Here is a 19,282-nt window from a genome sequence, read left to right on the forward strand (position 1 = left end):
CAATCCAGAAACCACTTATGCATTCTTGGTGGTTGTGCAGGAGGCTCCAGTTCTGTTTTTCAAAGATGTGCGGTTGTATAGTAGTGCATCTGTTTGCAGCCATTTTCACATGTGAGTGTAAACGTTGAGCTGGGAGGCATGGCCAGCAGCAGCTCATTTGGATTAAAAGTGACTGAAGCCCAAATGCAGCTCATTCTGAAAAGAGCTCAAAATAAGCAGAACTGACCGAACTAAAATCTCTTTATCTAAGAATGATTTTGTCCAAAAAATGCAATTAACATGTTTTGTTTAGCCCATAGATCTGTTCATGGAAGCATAATAGGTTACCTTTAAGTTAATTGAAAGCTCTGCTAAACTCTGCGAGGTCTAATGTGATTCTTTTGTTTGGTCCAGACACCCCTGGGGCTCCCTACAAACTGGAGCCTTCAGACATCGCCAAAGACGCCGTGACCCTGAACTGGTACGAGCCGGATGAGGATGGAGGCAGCCCCATCACAGGCTACTGGGTGGAGCGATACGAACCGGACCATGACAAGTGGATAAGATGCAACAAGCTGCCCATCAAAGACACCAACTACAGGTGAGGCCAGCTCAGTGTCTGGTCAGGAGTGTCTTGGGTGGGGATTTTACTGACTTTGTCCTGTTTTCCTGCAGAGTGAAAGGTCTTCCCACGAGGAAGAAGTACAAGTTCAGAGTCCTGGCTGAAAATCTGGCTGGAACTGGAAAACCCAGCAAAGAGACAGATCAAATCCTTATCAAAGACCCTATTGGTACCACATGTTTCTTATCTTAAACAGGTTATTTTATCATTTAAAGTTATAAAGTAAATTAAATCCTTCATGTTCGCTCTTTTTCCAGATCCTCCTTGGCCTCCTGGTAAACCCACAGTGAAGGATGTAGCCAAGACTTCCTGCTTCCTTACTTGGACCAAACCCGAGCATGATGGCGGGGCCAAGATCGACAGCTATGTCATCGAGATGTTGAAGAGCGGAACCACAGACTGGATCCGTGTGGCAGAGAACATCAGCATCCTGGAGTTTTTCCTGAAGGGCCTGATGGAGAAGCAGGAGTATTCGTTCAGAGTGAGAGCCATCAACGTGGCCGGGGAGAGTGAACCCAGCGAGCCCAGCGACCCGGTTCTGTGCAAGGAGAGGCTGAGTAAGAAAAACACTCAGAAAGAGCAAATACTTTTGTCTAAGTTAATGTAAAGAACAAAATGTTCAGGAGATTCCAGATAATCCCAGATGATACAAGGACATTTTCAAACATGGTAGATTCAAATTCACTTTAAATTAACAGATTTACAAAAACACAAAACAAAATATTACTTTACAAACCAATAATTTACCAAAAAAAGAACAAACTGAAGCCGAGGCTAATTCTTAGCTACCCTATTCATAGACTCAGAGTATATAACATGTAAGCCTTTTACATTTATTAAATCTTTTATTTTCAACCATATTCCAATATTTTTTCCAATTTTGTTTCTAATATATTAAATATGAGCCTTTCAACTAAGTTTGTTTTCAAGAATGATCCCGAAAAATGTCTCATAAATAAAATCGATTTCAACTTCATTATATGTACCTTTACATTATTGTATATTCGTTTATCAGAAAATACTATAAATTTACTAAAATTATAATAATCAAACCACTTTTTTTTAACTCAGCTCTTGTCTACTGTTTGTATTAGTCCATTCATATTCATAAAAAAGTTTCCATTGTTTGCAAATGTTATACATTTCAAAAACCTGGAGGCTGTAAAAATATCATTTAAATAAAGTATAAATAATTTAGGTTCTAGGACTAATCCTTAAGGGAAGACCTCATTTTACAATTTCAATTTGTGGCTTTGTGTTGTTAATTTGTACTTCCTACAGTATTAAGTAAGAATAGGTAAGGATAGCCTCATAACCCCAACTTGAAGATGGATCTATAGAAATAACGTAGACAATCATCTGAGTAAATGAAACTGAAGACATTTCTGTTTGATCCTCCTCAGATCCTCCATCAGCTCCTCGATGGTTGGAGGTCGTGAGTATCAGCCGGAGCAGCGCTGACTTGAAGTGGACGGCTCCGGAGCGTGACGGAGGATCTCGCATCACCAACTACATTGTGGAGAAGCGCGACGCCAGGCGTAAAGGCTGGCAGGCCGTGGACACCACGGTGAAGGAGCTGAAAACCACCGTGACGCCGCTCAACGACGGAGCTCTGTACGTGTTCAGAGTCGCCGCAGAGAACGCCGTGGGTGTCGGACCGTTCTGCGAGCTGGAGGACTCCGTGTTGGCCAAGGATACTTTCAGTAAGTGGTGAATCAGTAAACATTTCCATTGCAAATATTTTTTAGATATTTCTTATTTTTTGGAAATGCCGCAATTTCAAAATTGTGTTTTTTTTTTGTTTTTTTACATTAGCGGAATATTAACAAATTTTGCACACTTTTATAATGGAAACATAGCTACATAAAATCTCTTGCATCACTGAAAATAAAACGTTTCTATTGCAGCTACTCCTGGGCCGCCCTACGCACTCACCGTCTACTCTGTGACCAAAAAGTATGTGGACCTGGAATGGGAGGCACCTAAAAATGACGGCGGTAGACCCATACTCAGGTGATGTTTCTTTACTCGCCCTCATTCAGGCTGTAGTACTGTTCAATGTTGTTCCCATAATGTTCATCTTCTGGCGTTAACTCCATCCAGGTACTCTATTGAGAAGAAGGAGAAGCTTGGAACGCGCTGGGTGAAATGTGGAAAGACTTCTGGTCCAGACTGTAAATACCGGGTAACGGATGTTATTGAGGGAACAGAAGTCCAGTTCCAGATCCGGGCTGAGAATGAGGCTGGAGCCGGACACCCGTGTGAACCTACAGAGATCTTGACCATTGAAGATCCAACAGGTCAGCCTGAATCCAATGTGTTGGACTCCACAATCAATCTATCAATCAAGTTTATTTCTATAGCACATTTCAGCAATAAGGCAGCTCAGAGTGCTTTATATCATAAAAACATCACCAATTGAGAAACCAGTAAAAAGCATTACATTTCAACACAGGCCATCATCAAAGTCATCGATATACAAATATGTTGATCAATGTTTCATATATCAATGCGACTGAAGATAAACGCATGATGATTTTGCTGGGACATTAATCCTGGAAATATTCTTCAGGTGATAGAAGGATGACTTTGTAAATGTCTTTATGTGCCTCTGAATGTTCAGGTCTGAGCTCTGAATCTGTTTCGTGTTATCTTCAGGAATCCCATCTCCTCCCATCGAGCTCCATGTAACCGGAGCCAGCAGGGACTTCCTATCCATCGCCTGGAAGCCTCCGCAGCAGGACGGCGGTTCCCCGATCCGCGGCTATCACATCGAGATGTGCGAGGCCGGAACTGAGAAGTGGATGAGAGTCAACTCCCGTCCGGTGAAGGAGCTGAAGTACCGAGTGGAGGAGGGCATCGTCCCTGAGAAGGAGTATATTCTGAGAGTGAGGGCCATCAATTCTGTAGGAGAGAGTGAGCCCTCCGACATCTCAGAAAACGTCTTTGCCAAAGACTCTGACTGTAAGCGCACCACATCTGTTTCCTAAACAAACATAGAAACTGCCAAAGCATGACTAAACATCCTCTTCTTCTTTGTGGTCCCAGGTAACCCAACACTGGAGTTCCAGACTCTGGACCTCGTTGTGGTGGAAACAGAGAAGCTTCACATCCCGGTTCCCTTCAGAGCCGTCCCGTCTCCCAAAATCACCTGGCACAAAGACGGCAAGGAGCTGAAGGCTGATGAGCGTCTCATGTTCAGGTCAGAACAATGACTAACAGTTTAAGGTTCAGACACAACCAACAGACCAGCAAGGTCCGTACTGGTGCTTGAAATCCTTGAAAATGCGTGAGTTTCAGTGTGGTGTTTTCAAGGCTTTCTGTATAAAGTCCTTGAAAGTGCTTGATATTCAAACTGCACAGTTTTATAATAAAGTGCAATCTAGCTCTTGAAACTATTATTTAGAGTTGAAACCAGATATTTTCAAACACGTAATGAATTTTTTTCTCACTGTTTGAAGTTAAATCTGACTAAACTTTTCGTGTTTTAAGTTAGGTAGAATTACCTAAATTATTTCCATTTGCTAAATTCCAGAAAACTTTGTGAGAAGATTTTCAAAACATAATATTTTGTTACACTTTAGTTTACCTTAACCGTGCTGTGGAAAGTAAAATACTATCACTAGATAGTATTAATAACAGTAATAAGTATCATATAATAGTCAATTAAAACGGTATTTTTCTAGTTCATATGTATTGTTGTTATCTGCAAAGTGTGGTGCTGGAAAAGTTTGAAAAATTACTTAGAAAATGCTTGAATAGTGTTTGAATTTTACCGTGGGAAAAGTGTGTGACCCCTGACTGACAGCTTAAAGGAGGGGTCTCAAACTCCAGTCCTCGAGGGGCGCTGTCCTGCAACTTTTAGATGTGCCTCTGCTGCACCACACCTGAACAGAATAATTAGGTCATTAAGGCTCTGGAGAACTGATCTACACAAGGAGGAGGTAATTAAGCCATTTCATTCCAGCGTTTTGTACCTGTGGCACATCTAAAAACTGCAGGACACCGGTCCTCGAGGACTGGAGTTTGAGACCCTTGGCTTAAAGATTAAACACAAAGAAAATGTATATAACTTCTCATTCTGATTGTTTCTGGCTGATTTGTTTGTTCGGAGCAGGAAGGAGTACACTTCCTGTCACCTGGAGATTGACAGCAGCCTTCACCCCGATGCTGGAGTTTATAAAGTGACTCTGGAGAACAAACTGGGAAGTGCCAGTGCAACCATTAACGTGAAAGTCATCGGTAATCACATGCGTTCCATTTATTCGCCATAAAAACACATTAATCTCTTATGCTTACAAACAGTTCTTCAACATGTATTTATCTCTGTGTCTTCAGGTCTTCCTGGTCCCTGCAAAGAGATTGTTGCATCAGAAATCACAAAGAGCTCATGTAAAGTTTCCTGGGATCCTCCAGACTACGACGGTGGCAGCCCGATTCTTCACTATGTCCTTCAGGTCGGTTTCATTTTCAGTTTTAAACCATAAGAGTCTCTGATAGTTTGAATACCACAAACTGATGGTGCTCTGTTGGTACATGTGGGTGCAGCGGCGTGAGGCTGGTAGGAGGACCTACGTCAACATGATGTCTGGAGAGAACAAGGTGAGCTGGATGGTGAAAGACCTCATCCCCAACGGAGAGTACTACTTCAGAGTCCAAGCCGTCAACAAGATTGGAGGAGGAGAGTTCATCGAACTGCGCAACCCCATCATTGCAGAGGACCAAAAACGTATGAAAAATATTTTACTTTGTGAAAATATTTATGAAAATTAACTCGTTTTACGCTATTTGCCTCAATCTGCTCATAGTTTTTGTGTATTGAAATAATGCTAGCTGATGCTAGCAACGGAGAATTACTGCCAAGCTAGGAAAAAAATAATTAATAAAGTCATAGTTTTATGAAAATAGAATTAAAACTTTAGCAGAATAAAGAAGCCATATTACAAGAAAAAGTAGACTGTTCTAATAAAATTACAGCTTCATTGTCTTAATTTTGTGACTTTATTCTAATATTACAGCTTTAATCTTATTTCATGTCTATTCTCATATTTTTACCACTTTATTCTTGTTATATTATGACTTTATTCTTGTTACACTATGGCTCCATTTTGGTAATATTAGAAATTAATTCTTGTATTTCTATGACTTTGTTCTCTTAATATTAGAACTTTATTCTTGTATTATTACGATTTTGTTCTGGTAATACTACAGTACGACATTGTTCTCATATTTTTAGAACTTTGTTGTTCTATTATTTTGACTATTTTGATAGTGCTACCACTTTATTTTTGTAACTATGACTTTATTCTTGTAATATTACAACTTTGTTCCCCATTTAGTCGTCAGAATAATGTCCTGTTGATAATTTAACTTGACTGTACCATTTAAGATAATTGGATTGTGCATTTGTTGACCCAGATGCTCCTGATGCGCCAGTGGACGTGGAAACCCACAACCCCACTTCCAGCACTATAACCCTGACCTGGAAGCCTCCTATGTACGATGGCGGCGCCAAAATCATGGGCTACATTCTGGAGAGGCAGCAGAAGGGCGAGGACAAGTGGGAGAGGTGCAATGACTTCCTGGTTCCTGTCCTGTCCTACACAGTCAGAGGACTAACAGAGGGCAAGAACTACATGTTCAGAGTCAAAGCTGAAAACGCTGCTGGCATCAGTGATCCGTCACGCAACACATTGTTCGTTAAGGCCTCTGATGCTGTTGGTAAGGAGAAGAAAAAATTCAACAATGTTCTCCTAAGTACCACTTTCGTCTTCTGTCGTTCCACTGTTAGGTTTTAGAGTCAAGTTTAAGTTAATTGGACTTTGTGTTTCAGATCCTCCAAAGGTTTTCCTCAGTGGTAGCCTGCAGTCCGGTCTCAGTGTGAAGCGAGGCTGCGAGATCTGCCTGAATGCCAATATTTCTGGCTCACCGTACCCTCAGATCACCTGGTACTGGAACAACCAGGTGATCCAACCTGAACCACTCCGCAAGAGACCTGAGAAACCCCTGAAGAAGAAGCCAGAGAAGAAGGAGGAGGAGAAGAAAGAAGGAGAGGAGAAAAAGGAAGGAGAGGAGAAGAAAGAAGGAGAGGAGGAGAAAAAGCCAGAGGGAGAAGCGGAGACTAAAGAGGAGAAGAAGGAGGGAGAGGAAAAGAAAGAAGGAGAGGAGAAGAAGGAGGAGGAGAAAAAGCCAGAGGAGGAAGCTGCTGAGCCAGAGGTGGAGGAGCCTGACTATCCCACCATAAATGAACGTCTGACCATCGATAACAGCCACAGGGGCGTGTCCTCCATCGTCATTAATGAGTCAGTCCGCCCAGATCATGGGGTCTACATGGTGAAGGTGGAGAATGACCACGGCATTGCCTCAGCAACCTGCGAGGTCAACGTGCTCGGTAAGGGAACACTGATGTTATCGCACATTTGGACAGTCTAAATACTTCAGTTGAGTTGTCGCACTATAAGAGCTTATCTATTGTGTTTGCAGATACTCCTGGTCCTCCCGTGAACTTTAGGTTTGAGGAAGTGAGGAAGAACTCAGTCATTTGCAAGTGGGATCCTCCTCTGGATGACGGTGGCAGTGAGATCCTCAACTACACCCTGGAGAAGAAGGACAACTCCAAGCTGGAGTTCGGCTGGAGTTGTGTTACCAGCACACTGAGAGGCTGCCGCTACCTGGTGCCCAAACTCATTGAGAAGAAAGAGTATATCTTCAGGGTCGTAGCTGAAAACAAGTTTGGCCCTGGTACACCATGCGTTTCCAAACCTCTCATCGCCAAGAATCCTTTCGGTATGCACATATAAGGGAATATTATCAGTAGCTTTGTCTGTGCAAGTAGTAGAAAAAAATAAAACATTTTTCATTTTCCTCAGAACCTCCCGAGGCTCCAGATAAGCCACAGATTGACGACATCACAGCCAACAGCATGCTGGTCACTTGGGACATACCAAAGGACAATGGCAGCCCTATTCTGGGATACTGGGTGGAGCGCAGGGAGATCAACAGCTCACACTGGGCACGTGTCAACAGGTGAGGAAATCTAAGATTCTCATTTCTTCCCATTCAAACAAAGGCATGTCTTCAAACTCATGAAAATAATCCTTCCTGCTGTGCTGATCTCCAGGAACATCGTCCCAGACACGGAGCTGAACGTCGAAGGTCTCCTGGAGGGACTCACTTACATCTTCAGGGTGGCGGCTGAAAACCAGGCCGGCCCTGGAAAGTTCAGTCCTCCCTCTGAGCCTAAGACAGCACAGGCTCCTATCTGTATGTAAACTAATTTAAATCTTCACCGCAGAAGATGCTAGTCAGATGATATTTTAATCAACTTCTAACCTTATAGTGCCACCTGGACCTCCCATTGCCAGAGTGGTGGTAACCACTGACCACTCCATCGAAGTAGAGTGGGATCCTCCTGCCGACAATGGTGGAGGAGAGATTCAGGGATACCATGTGGATAAGGTCAGAGGATTTAGTTTATGTTTTTGCTGCGGAATATACCTTGTTTTCTTGTAAATCATCTGAAAACCCCAACTGAGACAAGACTGGTTGTTTGTTCCTCAGGCAATGGCTGGTACCAAGGACTGGTCTAGATCAACAGAACGTCCCTGGAAGCAGCGTAACTTCACCGTCTACGGAGTTCGTGAGGGAGCGAAGTACACAGTCAGAGTCATCGCCTGCAATGCTGCAGGAGAAGGAACACCTGGTTTCACAGACGCTGTTTTTGTCCGGAACCCAGCAGGTCTGCCTAAAATGAGAACTTGTAGTTACTTTTGGACCATTTGTATTTTCTGTATTCTAACCTTTCCTTGTTGAACTCCACAGAGATTCCAGTAATTGACATGGACCTTGCCATCAAGAATGGCATAATCATCAGAGCTGGAGAAACGCTACGTGTTCCTGCTACAGTCACTGGTAAACCCTATCCATCCATCACCTGGACAAAGGATGATGGCAAACCAGATAAAGACCGTGTGGAGCTCCTCAGTGAGGGCAATGACAGTGTTGTCTCAATCAAGAATGTCCAGAGGCAGGATTGTGGAAAGTATCAGATCTCTGCCTGCAACCCCAGTGGCTCCAAGTCTGCATCAACCAGAGTGGAAGTGATGGGTAATTAAAAGTCCAGCAAACCTGCAAAAACCTATTGTTATTACCAGTACTTTTATGCTAATGCCTTGTTTTATTTAATGTTTTAGATGTCCCTGGTCCTGTCAAGGACTTGAAGCCAGTCGTTGTTACTCGTAAGATGATTTTCCTGAACTGGGATGACCCAGAAGATGACGGAGGCAGCGATCTGACAGGCTTTCTTGTGGAACGAAGGGATGCCAAGATGCACACATGGAGGCAGCCTGTTGAAACCGCTTCGTCCAAGTGCGAGTGTGTAGGAATCATGGAGGGACAGGAGTACTTCTTCCGTGTCATCGCCAAGAACAAGTACGGTTTGGGTGTTCCCGTTGAGCTGGGACCCATCAAAGCTGTGGATCCTCAGGGTGAGTTCAGAGCCTTTTTATCGCCAGGTTTCAAATAATTCAGAGCTGGATTTTTAACTGAAACATAACTGGGTTTGATGACTGCAGGTCCACCATCATACCCTGAAAAGTTCCACTACACAGAGAGGACCAAAAACTCCATCACTCTGGCATGGAAGCCACCGCGCAGTGATGGTGGCAGCCCAGTTATTGGGTACTTTGTAGAGAAGAAGAGGCAAGACCAACAGGCCTTTGAACCCTGCAATACAGAGATCTGCCCCAACATGACTCTCACTGTTGAAGGCCTGGAGGAGGCTTGGATGTATGAGTTCAGAATCAAGTGTGCCAATCTTATTGGAGAGAGTGAGCCATCCATTCCACTGACTGTAGTAATTCAAGATGATGAAGGTGAGACCACATTTTGTTAAAACTTCCAATGTATCATTTGTATTCAGAGAAACATTTATATAAGCAAAGTCAAACCAGTAGGTATGCTGGTAATGTCTTTCCTCATGTCCTGAATTTTGGTGTCTCTCCCAATCTGTCAGTTGGTCCTGAGGTCCACATGCTGAAGCACTTTACTGCTGACTGCATTACTGTGAAGAAGGGTGAGCCTATTGAAATTCCCGCTGATATCATTGGACTCCCCATCCCAAAGATCGAGTGGTCCAAGGACGACGTCCTAATTGACAAGCCGACAGAGACACTGCTGATGGAAACAGAGGTGACTGGAAGGTTGAATGCCAAGACCACACTATCAATCCCAGCTGCCAACAGGAGGGACCGCGGCAGCTACACTGTGTCAGCATCCAACAACATGGGCTCAGCCAAACACACCGTCTATGTCATGGTGCTTGGTGAGTGGGCAACATGCGGGGAACATGCTGCTAAATAAATTAAAAAGTTAATGAAGATTAGTGTTTTGACTTTCTGTTTGTTTTCCCCTCAGACCGACCAACCCCACCCAGGAATCTGGCTGTGTCAAACATCAGGGCCGAGTCTTGCTACTTAAACTGGGACCCACCAGTTGATAATGGTGGAAGCGAGCTGACCAACTACATTATTCAGAGGAAGGAAGTGCGTAAAGACCAGCCTGAGCCAGAAGAGGGAGAAGAGGCTCCACCAGAGCCGCAGTGGGAAGTGGTCAACAATGCCGTAATTGAAAGGAAATTAGGGGTATGTCACAACAAAAGCATTAATGATAAGCGCGTAGTGACTGTAAGTGGAGGGCTAACGCTCTTCCTTTTATAGGTGTGGGAGTTGGACACCAGCAAGACCTATCTGTTCCAAGTCAGAGCCGAAAACAAGTACGGCATATCTGACCCGTGTACAACGGAGGAAGTCCTTATCACAGATCCATTTGGTCTTCCTGGCCCACCACAGAAACCAACTATTGCAGAATACTCCAAGACCTCCATGACACTAACATGGGAGCCTCCTAGAGAGACTGGAGGCTCAATGATCACTGGGTACTGGCTGGAGAAGAGAGAGAAAGGAACAGACTATTGGGCCAAAGTTAACAAGACGCCAGTCACTAAAAGAGGCACGAAAGGTTGGGAGTATCAGGTGAGCTTCTTCAGATTGGTTTGTTGCTTAAAGGGATTTTATTGTGGTCACTTTAATAGATGAAACATCAAAAACACTAAACACATTCATCACTATTTCAATCAGGTGACTCGACTGTTTGAAGGAACTGAGTACGAATTCAGGGTTGCTGCCTCCAATTCAGCTGGAACTGGACCATTCAGTGGGCCGTCTGACTCTGCCTTTGCAGTTGATCCGATCAGTGAGTTCATCACAGCAGGAATATTTTCTGAAGCTAATAAATACATGGTTTACAAAAATGCAAACTTCTTCTCACCTCCCAGCTCCTCCAAGCATGCCTGCTGCTCCTGAGGTTGCTGATAAAACGAAGCATAGCGTCACGCTGTCCTGGAAGCCACCGGAGAGTGACGGAGGAAGCCCCATTAAGGGCTACATTATCCAGATTCAGGATGAAGGCTCATCAGAGTGGCACAAAATCAATGACATTGATAGCCTGCACCCCACCACAGAGTTCACTGTGCCCAGTCTCCGTGAGTTGAAACGCTACCGCTTCAGGATCATTGCTGTCAACGACATCGGCGAGTCCGACCCCAGCCCACGCACCAGCGAAGTTCTGATAGAGGATGTCCAACGTATGTCGAACCTTGAACTGTCAAAACAGCAAACAGATACCAATTTACTTGTCATTGACCTTCTGTTGATGTATTCTCTTTATGACAGTTCCTCCTGTCATTACAATTGATGTCATGGCTGAGGAACTAGTCAACATTCGTGCTGGAGATCCAATCAGGATTCCCGCAACCATTAAGGGCCGGCCTGCTCCCAAGGTTACATGGGACTACGAAGGCAAAGCCAAGAGCGAGAAAAAGAACAAACTGCACACAATCCCTGTTGAGGCTCAGGTAAGGAGTTGATTGTTCTTTGGTATGTGAGGCTCATTAAGTAAGCATATCAAATCCAGACCTATAAGAGTTCGTATTAAAAGGCTTATGGCTGTTTCCAGGTTGAGTCCACAGACACCACCTCAGTCGTGAACATTCCTGTGAGCTTGAGGAGTCATTCTGGACGTTACACCATCACAGCCAAGAACAAGTCTGGACAGAAACATGTCAACGTCAGAGTCATTGTCGTCGGTATGGACTTTAATCAGCAGAAACGTTGTCTGAACTAACCTGAGTTTATGGTTTGGGATTGTTGGCTTGTAGAAATTGTTCATTTTATATTTATGGATGTCTGACTTTGCTTTTGATTTTGTTTGAAGATGTTCCTGGACCTCCAAAGGACCTGAAGGTCACTGATGTAACCCGTTCCACCATGAGGCTGATCTGGAAGCTCCCTGACACTGACGGAGGAGAGAGGATCAAGAGCTACTTCATTGAGAAAAAGTCTGTGATTGACAAGGCCTGGACCAAGGTAAAAAGGCAGTGTGTTGATTTTCTGCCTTGCAATCTTCATGTTTCCTGTGCTTGAATGATAAATTTGCCCAATTTACTTTACTCCCAGGTGAATGCCGCTTGTGCTAGCCAGGCCTTTGTGGTTCCAGGCCTGCTTGAGGGTCAGGATTACCTGTTCAGGGTTCGAGCAGAAAACAGACTCGGATTTGGTCCTTTTACCGAGACAACCGAACCCATCAGAGCCAGAGATCCCATCTGTAAGGACAATCCATCTTTTCCAGCTGCACACATACAACACTATATTTCCATAATCGTGTCTATAAAGTTTATTGTTCTTTTGCCACCTCCTCAGACCCACCTGACCCCCCAACCAAGCTGAAGGTAAACCTAGTCACAAAGAACACGGTCACTCTGAGCTGGGAGCCTCCAAAGAACAACGGCGGCTCACCTGTAAAACATTACATCATCGAGCGTCTGAGTTGGGACACCAGCAGCAAGGAGAAGGAGGCCTGGAAGCAGTGCAACAAGAGAGACGTGGAGGAGCTCACCTTCATTGTGGAGGACCTGAAGGAGGTCAGTTTACTACCTCTTGCCTTTAGATACAGCACTCAGCAGTGGTACTTTGTCAAAATACAGTGGAGACCTTAAACTGATTTTCTTCAAATATCATAAAGTTCAATTTAGCAAACTTCTGTTATATATAATTTTTTCTCACCACACAGTCAGCTAGAATTTATATGCATGCAGTAATTTATTTCCCTCATATAACGTACTGTTATACAACCTGGTCACATACATTTCAAGTGTAGTAAAACCCATCATGTCTCTCTTTGACAAGAAACCATCCCATGATATTTCAAACCTTGATTCTTATCAAATATATCATTTCATCTGTCTTATTCTTAAGGTTTTTAAAGGGCTTTCCCCACCACCATTAGGTCATGTTATTCAAGAAAGGGATAGTGAGATACAAACATACTGAGGTGCAAAACACAGTTTAGCCAGAAGGTGGCGTCTATCAGAGGTGCATGTTCATGGGATGGGCTACAAGCTTATATCGGTGTGAAAAGTGCAATTTCTAAAAATTGGTTGAATGCAAAAAAGTCATGTACTATTTGATGTTTTCCACTGCTTAATATTGAGTGTCTTGTATTTTGTTTTTATATTTATGTTTCTGTTTGTTTTGTTTCTTCGTCTTTGCTTCTTTTAATAGAACTATATGTACTATGTTCTGTTATGTGATTTGTATAGAAATATATTGTTGTGCTTACTTTCCTTACACTGCCATGAATTGTCCTAATCGAATAAATTAAATCAAACTTGACCTGCAGGGAGGAGAATATGAATTCAGAGCAAAAGCTGTGAATGCAGCTGGACCCAGCCGACCTTCTGCCACTGTTGGACCTCTGGTCATCAAGGATCAGACATGTGAGTGACAACTACCTCAGTCATTTCTTAATGTTTCCCTTGGAAACATGTCTAAAACTATCTGGATTTTAGATTTGACTCTAAGCCATTAGTTAATTTCTGATGTTTGTTGTTTTTCTGCAGGTCCTCCCACCATTGAGCTGCGTGAAGCCATGGAGGGCGAGGAGGGCTGCGACGTCAGCATCGTGGCGAGGATCAGCGGCTGCCCCTTCCCAACGCTGACCTGGCACAAGGCCAGCTTGGCCAAACCCGAGGAAAAGGCTGCTGTCCAGTATGACCAGCATATCAACAAACTGGTGACCCCAGACAAGTGCACACTGTTGATCCAGCAGGCCAGCCGGAACGACAGCGCCCTCTACAGCCTGACGGCCAGTAATAGCCTGGGTACTGTCTCCAAGGACATCAAGCTGGCAGTGCTGGGTGAGTTTACTGTTATCACTAGGTGTTGGATACACTCTGTATGCTATCACTATTAAACAGCAAGCCAAAATCAAGTTTTCACAAGCCAGGAAACTGAAACTTCTTTATTAAGGTCTTTTTGACAGCTTTCAATTCTTTACTATTATGGCTTGGAAAGCTCAATGAAAAGAGTTAAGTGAAACTAAAATATAAACAGAAAATAAAATATGCATCAGCTGTTTTTCATGTAAAATAAATCCACCAAATAAAATCGCTAGTGCCATAAAGCATGCATAAGCGTTATCCTTAGCTGTTACTAATGATAAAAAGTCATATGCTAATTAAACCGTTAGCCATTGCTAACGATGCTAACGCAAAACAAGTTGTTCGGATAAGGCTAATTCCCGGTATCAGCATTTTCGCAAAACGCTCTGTAAATCTGCTCTTATCAAACATATAGTATTAAACAGAACATAAATTAAACTTGCAGCCATTGCTGCTGAATGTGTAAATAAATACTTAAAGCATAGGAGGTGAAGTTTAAATATAGATAGGAAGGTTTTCTCCCAAAACGATTCTCCCAACTGCTGCTGCTACCCATAATGCACTGCGACCTCAGAATTCACCTTCAAAATAAAATACAGATAAATCAACACTGGCTGTGTAGACATTTTTAACTAAATTACCACCTTTTTAAGATAAACTGACATTTTTATCACTAAAATATTATAAACTGTTTTTAATCTTTTGTGTTGGGCAGAACACTAATGTTAAACAGTCATTTTAGAAATCTTTTTATATGCGAATTAGATCTTTAGCATCATTTCTGTGCATAAAGCAAAACAAGGCTAATTCCTGATACCAAAATATTCACAAAATAATCTCTTAATGACATTTTTATGACAAAACTATTAACTATTATTAATGTTTTTCATTGGGCATAATGGTGAGAAACATGAATCATTTTAGCTAAACATTAACTAAGATGATTTAACTGAATGGAAAAATTATATTTTTTTATTTCTGACTTCCAGGACCTCCTGGCCCACCAGTGGGTCCGATCAAGTTCACAGAGGTGTTTGCGGAGAGGATCGGCCTGGCCTGGAACCCTCCCACAGATGATGGTGGATCCAAGATCACCAACTATGTGGTTGAGAAGCGTGAGGACAACAGAAAGACATGGGTCCACGTCTCCAACGACCCGAAAGAGTGCGCCTATGTGGTGACACGTCTTACAGAGAACCACGAGTACGAGTTCAGAGTCATGGCCCAGAACAAGTTTGGAGTCGGACCGGCAGTGATCAGTGAGCCTGAGAAGGCCAGAAACCTCTTCAGTAAGTTTAGAGAGGTTTTAAACATAATATATTTGATGCTCCTGTGAATATTCTTGATAACTGATGACCAACCTGTCCTACTGTAGCCGTTCCCGGTCAGTGTGAGAAACCAACAGTTACTGAAGTCTGTCTGGAGTCCATGACCGTCAACTGGGATGAGCCCAAATATGACGGCGGATCCCCCATCACCGGCTACTTCGTCGAGAAGAAGGAGACCACTTCCAAACGCTGGACCCGTGTTACCCGGGAACCAATCCGTGCGCTCCCACTGGGCAACAACTGGGACGTTACAGGCCTGCTGGAGGGCGCCCTGTACCAGTTCAGGGTGATCGCCATCAACGCCGCCGGCTGTGGTCTGCCTAGCTTGCCCTCTGACCCTGTACTCTGCAGAGACCCCATCAGTAAGTCATTGTATTGCTCTGATCTCCATAATCCTGGTCTCCCTGCACTTTAGAAAAACTTTGTTAGGTTATTTTAAAATAAATTAGGCTGTACCTCCATTATTCAAATTCCAAAAGGCAAATTATCTGCTTCAAGACTTGGTTAAATGATGTTTTACTATTTAGCGCCGTGTGTTGTGGACGGATGATTATTTGTTTGTTCAATGCTCTCACTTCCGCCAATGAGTTGAGTGTTTTTAATCCTTATAATGTTGCATCCAAACTGAAGTTTTACATTTTCTTTATGTAGAGCCTCCAGGGCCACCTTACCCGAAGGTGATGGACTGGACTAAATCAACGGTGGAGCTGGAGTGGCTCCCTCCCTCTACAGACGGAGGGTCCAAGGTGACAGGTTATATTGTTGAGTTGAAGGAGATAAACAAGGAGGAAGAGGAGAAGAAAGCCAAGAGGAGGCTGCTGTTGAGCGAAGCTGAGGAAGAGAAGGAGCCTGAAAGCGACGAGAGCTGGAAGAAGGTAGACTCTCTTCTGAAGCCCAAACTGCAAAAACACCAAATCTTTCCAAGTATTTTTGGTTTAGTTTCTAGTTTTCATAAATTTTAAGGAATTATTGACTCTAAACAAGCGCCTGTATCTCTGTAAAAAGTTACCTGTAAGTTAGTTTAGCCTTTTTTCAAGTAATAAGAAAATTGCACCAAAAATACTTGGTAAGGTGTTGTGTTTTCTCAGTACTGATGTGTTTGTGTGTCTCTGCAGGCAAAGGACACAGAGATCAGAGGAACTAAGTTTGTTGTGACCGACCTGAAAGAAGGAGGGCTGTACCAGTTCAGAGTCCGGGCCGTGAACTCTGCTGGCGTGGGAGACCCAGGTCTCGTGTCTGAGCTGATCGAAGCCAAAGACAGAACAAGTAAGGATCCGATCAACAACCATTAAAGTGTGGACATATAAACTTTAAATAGGAAATATCATGTAAAATTCAAATTTTTCACATTTTTGTATTTCCATTTGAGGCTCAACTGCTCCTAAAAATTATGCAAGCAATTTTAAAAGAAACAGAAATTTTTTGGTGACAAGTTAATGTTGTTTGGTGTCTAGAAACTGAGCTGTTTCAAAAACCTATCGAAACTTAAGTCTCATTCGTCAGGCACTGCACCGTTACCTAGCAACCCCAGCAGAGTTCTGCCTGTCACCTAGCAACCTAAGCTAAGTTCCAGCACATTTGGTCAGCTGGTTTCACCGCTGTATGCTCTGTACAATGGCTGCTGGAAAAGACAAAGGTTTTATTGTTGACTTGTTGGTTGTGCAGGAGGCCCCACTTCTGCTTTTCAAAGATGTTCATATGGTTCCGTCTGTTAGGAGCCATTTTCACAAGCAAGTGAAAATGTTGAGGTGAGGGAGGCGTTTCCAGCAGCAGCTCATTTGGATTTAAAGTGATATGAGGCCCTAAAACAGCTAAAATGTCATTATCTAAGAAATATCTTGTCCATGAAGTATAATAAACATGTTTTGTATGACCTAAAGCCCTATCCTAACCTGTTCAAGGAAGCATAATAGGTCACCTTTAATTAAAAACTATCTCCATCCCCAGTTCCTCCTGAGATGGACCTTGATGCCTCAGTGAAGGAGAAGATTGTGGTCCACGCTGGAGCCACCATCCGCATCATCGCCTATGTGTCAGGCAAACCCGCCCCGCAGATCACCTGGTGCCGTGACGACGCCGAGGTGCCCAAAGAGGCCGTGGTGGAGACGACGGGCATCTCTAACTCTCTGGTCATCAAGAACTGCAGACGGCAACATCAGGGCATGTACACACTCAGCGCCAAGAACGAGGGAGGCGAGAGGAAGAAGGCCGTCATCGTTGAGGTTCTTGGTGAGTGAAAAGTTCTGGAAGAAATTGTATTATTTATCTTTCTAAAGACAGTTCCTGAATGTTGGATTTTGTCCCTCTTTTTCCCTAAGATGTTCCTGGACCTGTCGGTCTTCCCTTCGCTGGTGAGAATCTGACCACCGACTCCTGCAAACTGACCTGGTACTTCCCTGAAGACGACGGCGGCTCGGCCATCACCAACTACATCATTGAGAAACGAGAGTCCGACCGAATGGGCTGGACCTCGGTGTCCTACACGGTGACGAGGAACAACGCTGTGGTGCAGGGACTGATCGAAGGCAAGGGCTACTTCTTCAGGATCGCAGCTGAGAACATCATCGGAATGGGACCTTTCATCGAGACCGACAAGATGGTCCTCATTAAAGACCCAATCTGTAAGTCCAAAACAGGGAAATTTTATTCTTCGGAGTTATAAATACAGAAAAACTGCAGCTCTTAAACTAATTTCTGTCTCATGCAGCCGTCCCGGAGCGTCCGGAGGACCTGATTGTCACAGGTGTTACCAAGGACTCCATCTCTGTTGCCTGGAGACCACCCAAATACGACGGTGGTGCAGAGGTGACCTCCTACGTCCTTGAGTCCCGAATGGTGGGCCGTGACACTTTCACTCGGATCGGAGGCGAGGACAAGCTGATGGACAGGAAGTTCACGCTAACTGGACTGAAGGAAGGCTCGAGTCACGAGTTCAGAGTTTCAGCCGTCAACCAGGTTGGGCAGGGCAAGCACTCCTTCCCCACCAAACCTGTGCAGTGCAAGGACGAGCTCGGTGAGTCACACACAAACTTATCTTTTATTTATTTAACCAGGTGAGGAGATTGATAACAAATTCTCATTTTCAGAAAACATTAAAGATAATACAACAGAAAACAGAAGAATATCATAAAAAAGAGGAAAAAAAATACAACCACTAAAAGTACTATAATACACATGACAAGTCAACAGTTTTTAAAAGCATATACATTGAACATGTGCTGTTGCTTTTACTGAGTTACTTAAATATTGAAGTTGGCGTACTGAGATTTTGTGCTTTTTGTAAGTTGTTCCAATCATTGGATGCAGATAAATAAAATAATGTACAAACTGTTAATACGATCATAATGATGAATTTATTAGAACACAAAGTATGAATATTTTTGGAAATGTTGATAAGTGAGGGAAGATATGGAGGGGTTTGACCAAAGATAGTTTTATAGATTCATTTGTACCAATTTATTAATCTGCATTAATGGAGGCAAATGTTATTCTTCTAATAAAACCATGTAATTTCTGAAAGATTTCAAACTGCTTTTGTCCCAATTCAGAGCCACCTACTTTGGACCTGGACTTCAGAGACACGATGATGGTCAAGGTGGGAGATCCATGCATGCTATCAGGACGTTACAGCGGCAAGCCAGCCCCGACAATCACCTGGACGAAGAACGACGAAGAGCTTAAATCAGACGAAGAGATCAACCTTCACAGCACCGCACGCCACCTCAGCCTGAACATCAGCAAGGCCAAGAGAGAACACAGTGGCCGCTACTGCGTCAGCGTCGAGAACGCCGCCGGGCCTCGCACCGGAATCTGCACCATCACTGTAGTTGGTGAGTCACAACGAGACACTTGTGTCCATCTTCAGGTTTGAATCACAATCTTCAGTCGTCAGATATCCAAATGCCCAAAAAATAATAAGATGTGTAAAAACTGAAAACCTGAAAGGTGCTAATTTAATTAGTCTGGCTATTGCCTTCCTATGCAATTCTGCTAGATTCTAATCTCCCTTCAGGGATTTCTCCAATTGAACTCAATTTCCCAGGATGCATTTCATCCTGGAAAATTGAGCAGAAGTAG

At 43.5% G+C, this 19,282-nt stretch overlaps 1 protein-coding gene across 1 annotated transcript in view; it reads left to right on the forward strand.

Moving 5' to 3' along the window:
• ttn.2 (titin, tandem duplicate 2) overlaps nt 1-19,282 on the forward strand; it is a 219,590-nt gene that overhangs the window by 129,446 nt on the left and 70,862 nt on the right. Inside the window, exons 137-177 of the mRNA XM_032568351.1 lie at nt 394-580; nt 655-770; nt 859-1,158; nt 2,005-2,304; nt 2,509-2,614; nt 2,705-2,901; nt 3,260-3,565; nt 3,650-3,803; nt 4,719-4,843; nt 4,940-5,058; nt 5,150-5,330; nt 6,020-6,322; nt 6,435-6,992; nt 7,085-7,387; nt 7,471-7,627; nt 7,722-7,864; nt 7,941-8,059; nt 8,162-8,339; nt 8,423-8,707; nt 8,794-9,087; nt 9,175-9,474; nt 9,615-9,923; nt 10,016-10,242; nt 10,318-10,632; nt 10,738-10,852; nt 10,935-11,243; nt 11,332-11,513; nt 11,615-11,744; nt 11,873-12,024; nt 12,115-12,262; nt 12,358-12,578; nt 13,337-13,433; nt 13,557-13,853; nt 14,867-15,166; nt 15,253-15,567; nt 15,857-16,080; nt 16,321-16,471; nt 17,153-17,434; nt 17,524-17,826; nt 17,913-18,218; nt 18,754-19,035. Of these exons, the coding sequence (XP_032424242.1) occupies nt 394-580; nt 655-770; nt 859-1,158; nt 2,005-2,304; nt 2,509-2,614; nt 2,705-2,901; nt 3,260-3,565; nt 3,650-3,803; nt 4,719-4,843; nt 4,940-5,058; nt 5,150-5,330; nt 6,020-6,322; nt 6,435-6,992; nt 7,085-7,387; nt 7,471-7,627; nt 7,722-7,864; nt 7,941-8,059; nt 8,162-8,339; nt 8,423-8,707; nt 8,794-9,087; nt 9,175-9,474; nt 9,615-9,923; nt 10,016-10,242; nt 10,318-10,632; nt 10,738-10,852; nt 10,935-11,243; nt 11,332-11,513; nt 11,615-11,744; nt 11,873-12,024; nt 12,115-12,262; nt 12,358-12,578; nt 13,337-13,433; nt 13,557-13,853; nt 14,867-15,166; nt 15,253-15,567; nt 15,857-16,080; nt 16,321-16,471; nt 17,153-17,434; nt 17,524-17,826; nt 17,913-18,218; nt 18,754-19,035 (9,396 nt within the window). The remainder of the gene's footprint in view (nt 1-393; nt 581-654; nt 771-858; nt 1,159-2,004; nt 2,305-2,508; nt 2,615-2,704; nt 2,902-3,259; nt 3,566-3,649; nt 3,804-4,718; nt 4,844-4,939; nt 5,059-5,149; nt 5,331-6,019; nt 6,323-6,434; nt 6,993-7,084; nt 7,388-7,470; nt 7,628-7,721; nt 7,865-7,940; nt 8,060-8,161; nt 8,340-8,422; nt 8,708-8,793; nt 9,088-9,174; nt 9,475-9,614; nt 9,924-10,015; nt 10,243-10,317; nt 10,633-10,737; nt 10,853-10,934; nt 11,244-11,331; nt 11,514-11,614; nt 11,745-11,872; nt 12,025-12,114; nt 12,263-12,357; nt 12,579-13,336; nt 13,434-13,556; nt 13,854-14,866; nt 15,167-15,252; nt 15,568-15,856; nt 16,081-16,320; nt 16,472-17,152; nt 17,435-17,523; nt 17,827-17,912; nt 18,219-18,753; nt 19,036-19,282) is intronic.

The sequence above is a fragment of the Xiphophorus hellerii genome, chromosome 7 (genome assembly GCF_003331165.1).
Source record: "Xiphophorus hellerii strain 12219 chromosome 7, Xiphophorus_hellerii-4.1, whole genome shotgun sequence".
In the NCBI taxonomy this organism is placed as follows: Eukaryota; Metazoa; Chordata; class Actinopteri; order Cyprinodontiformes; family Poeciliidae; genus Xiphophorus; species Xiphophorus hellerii.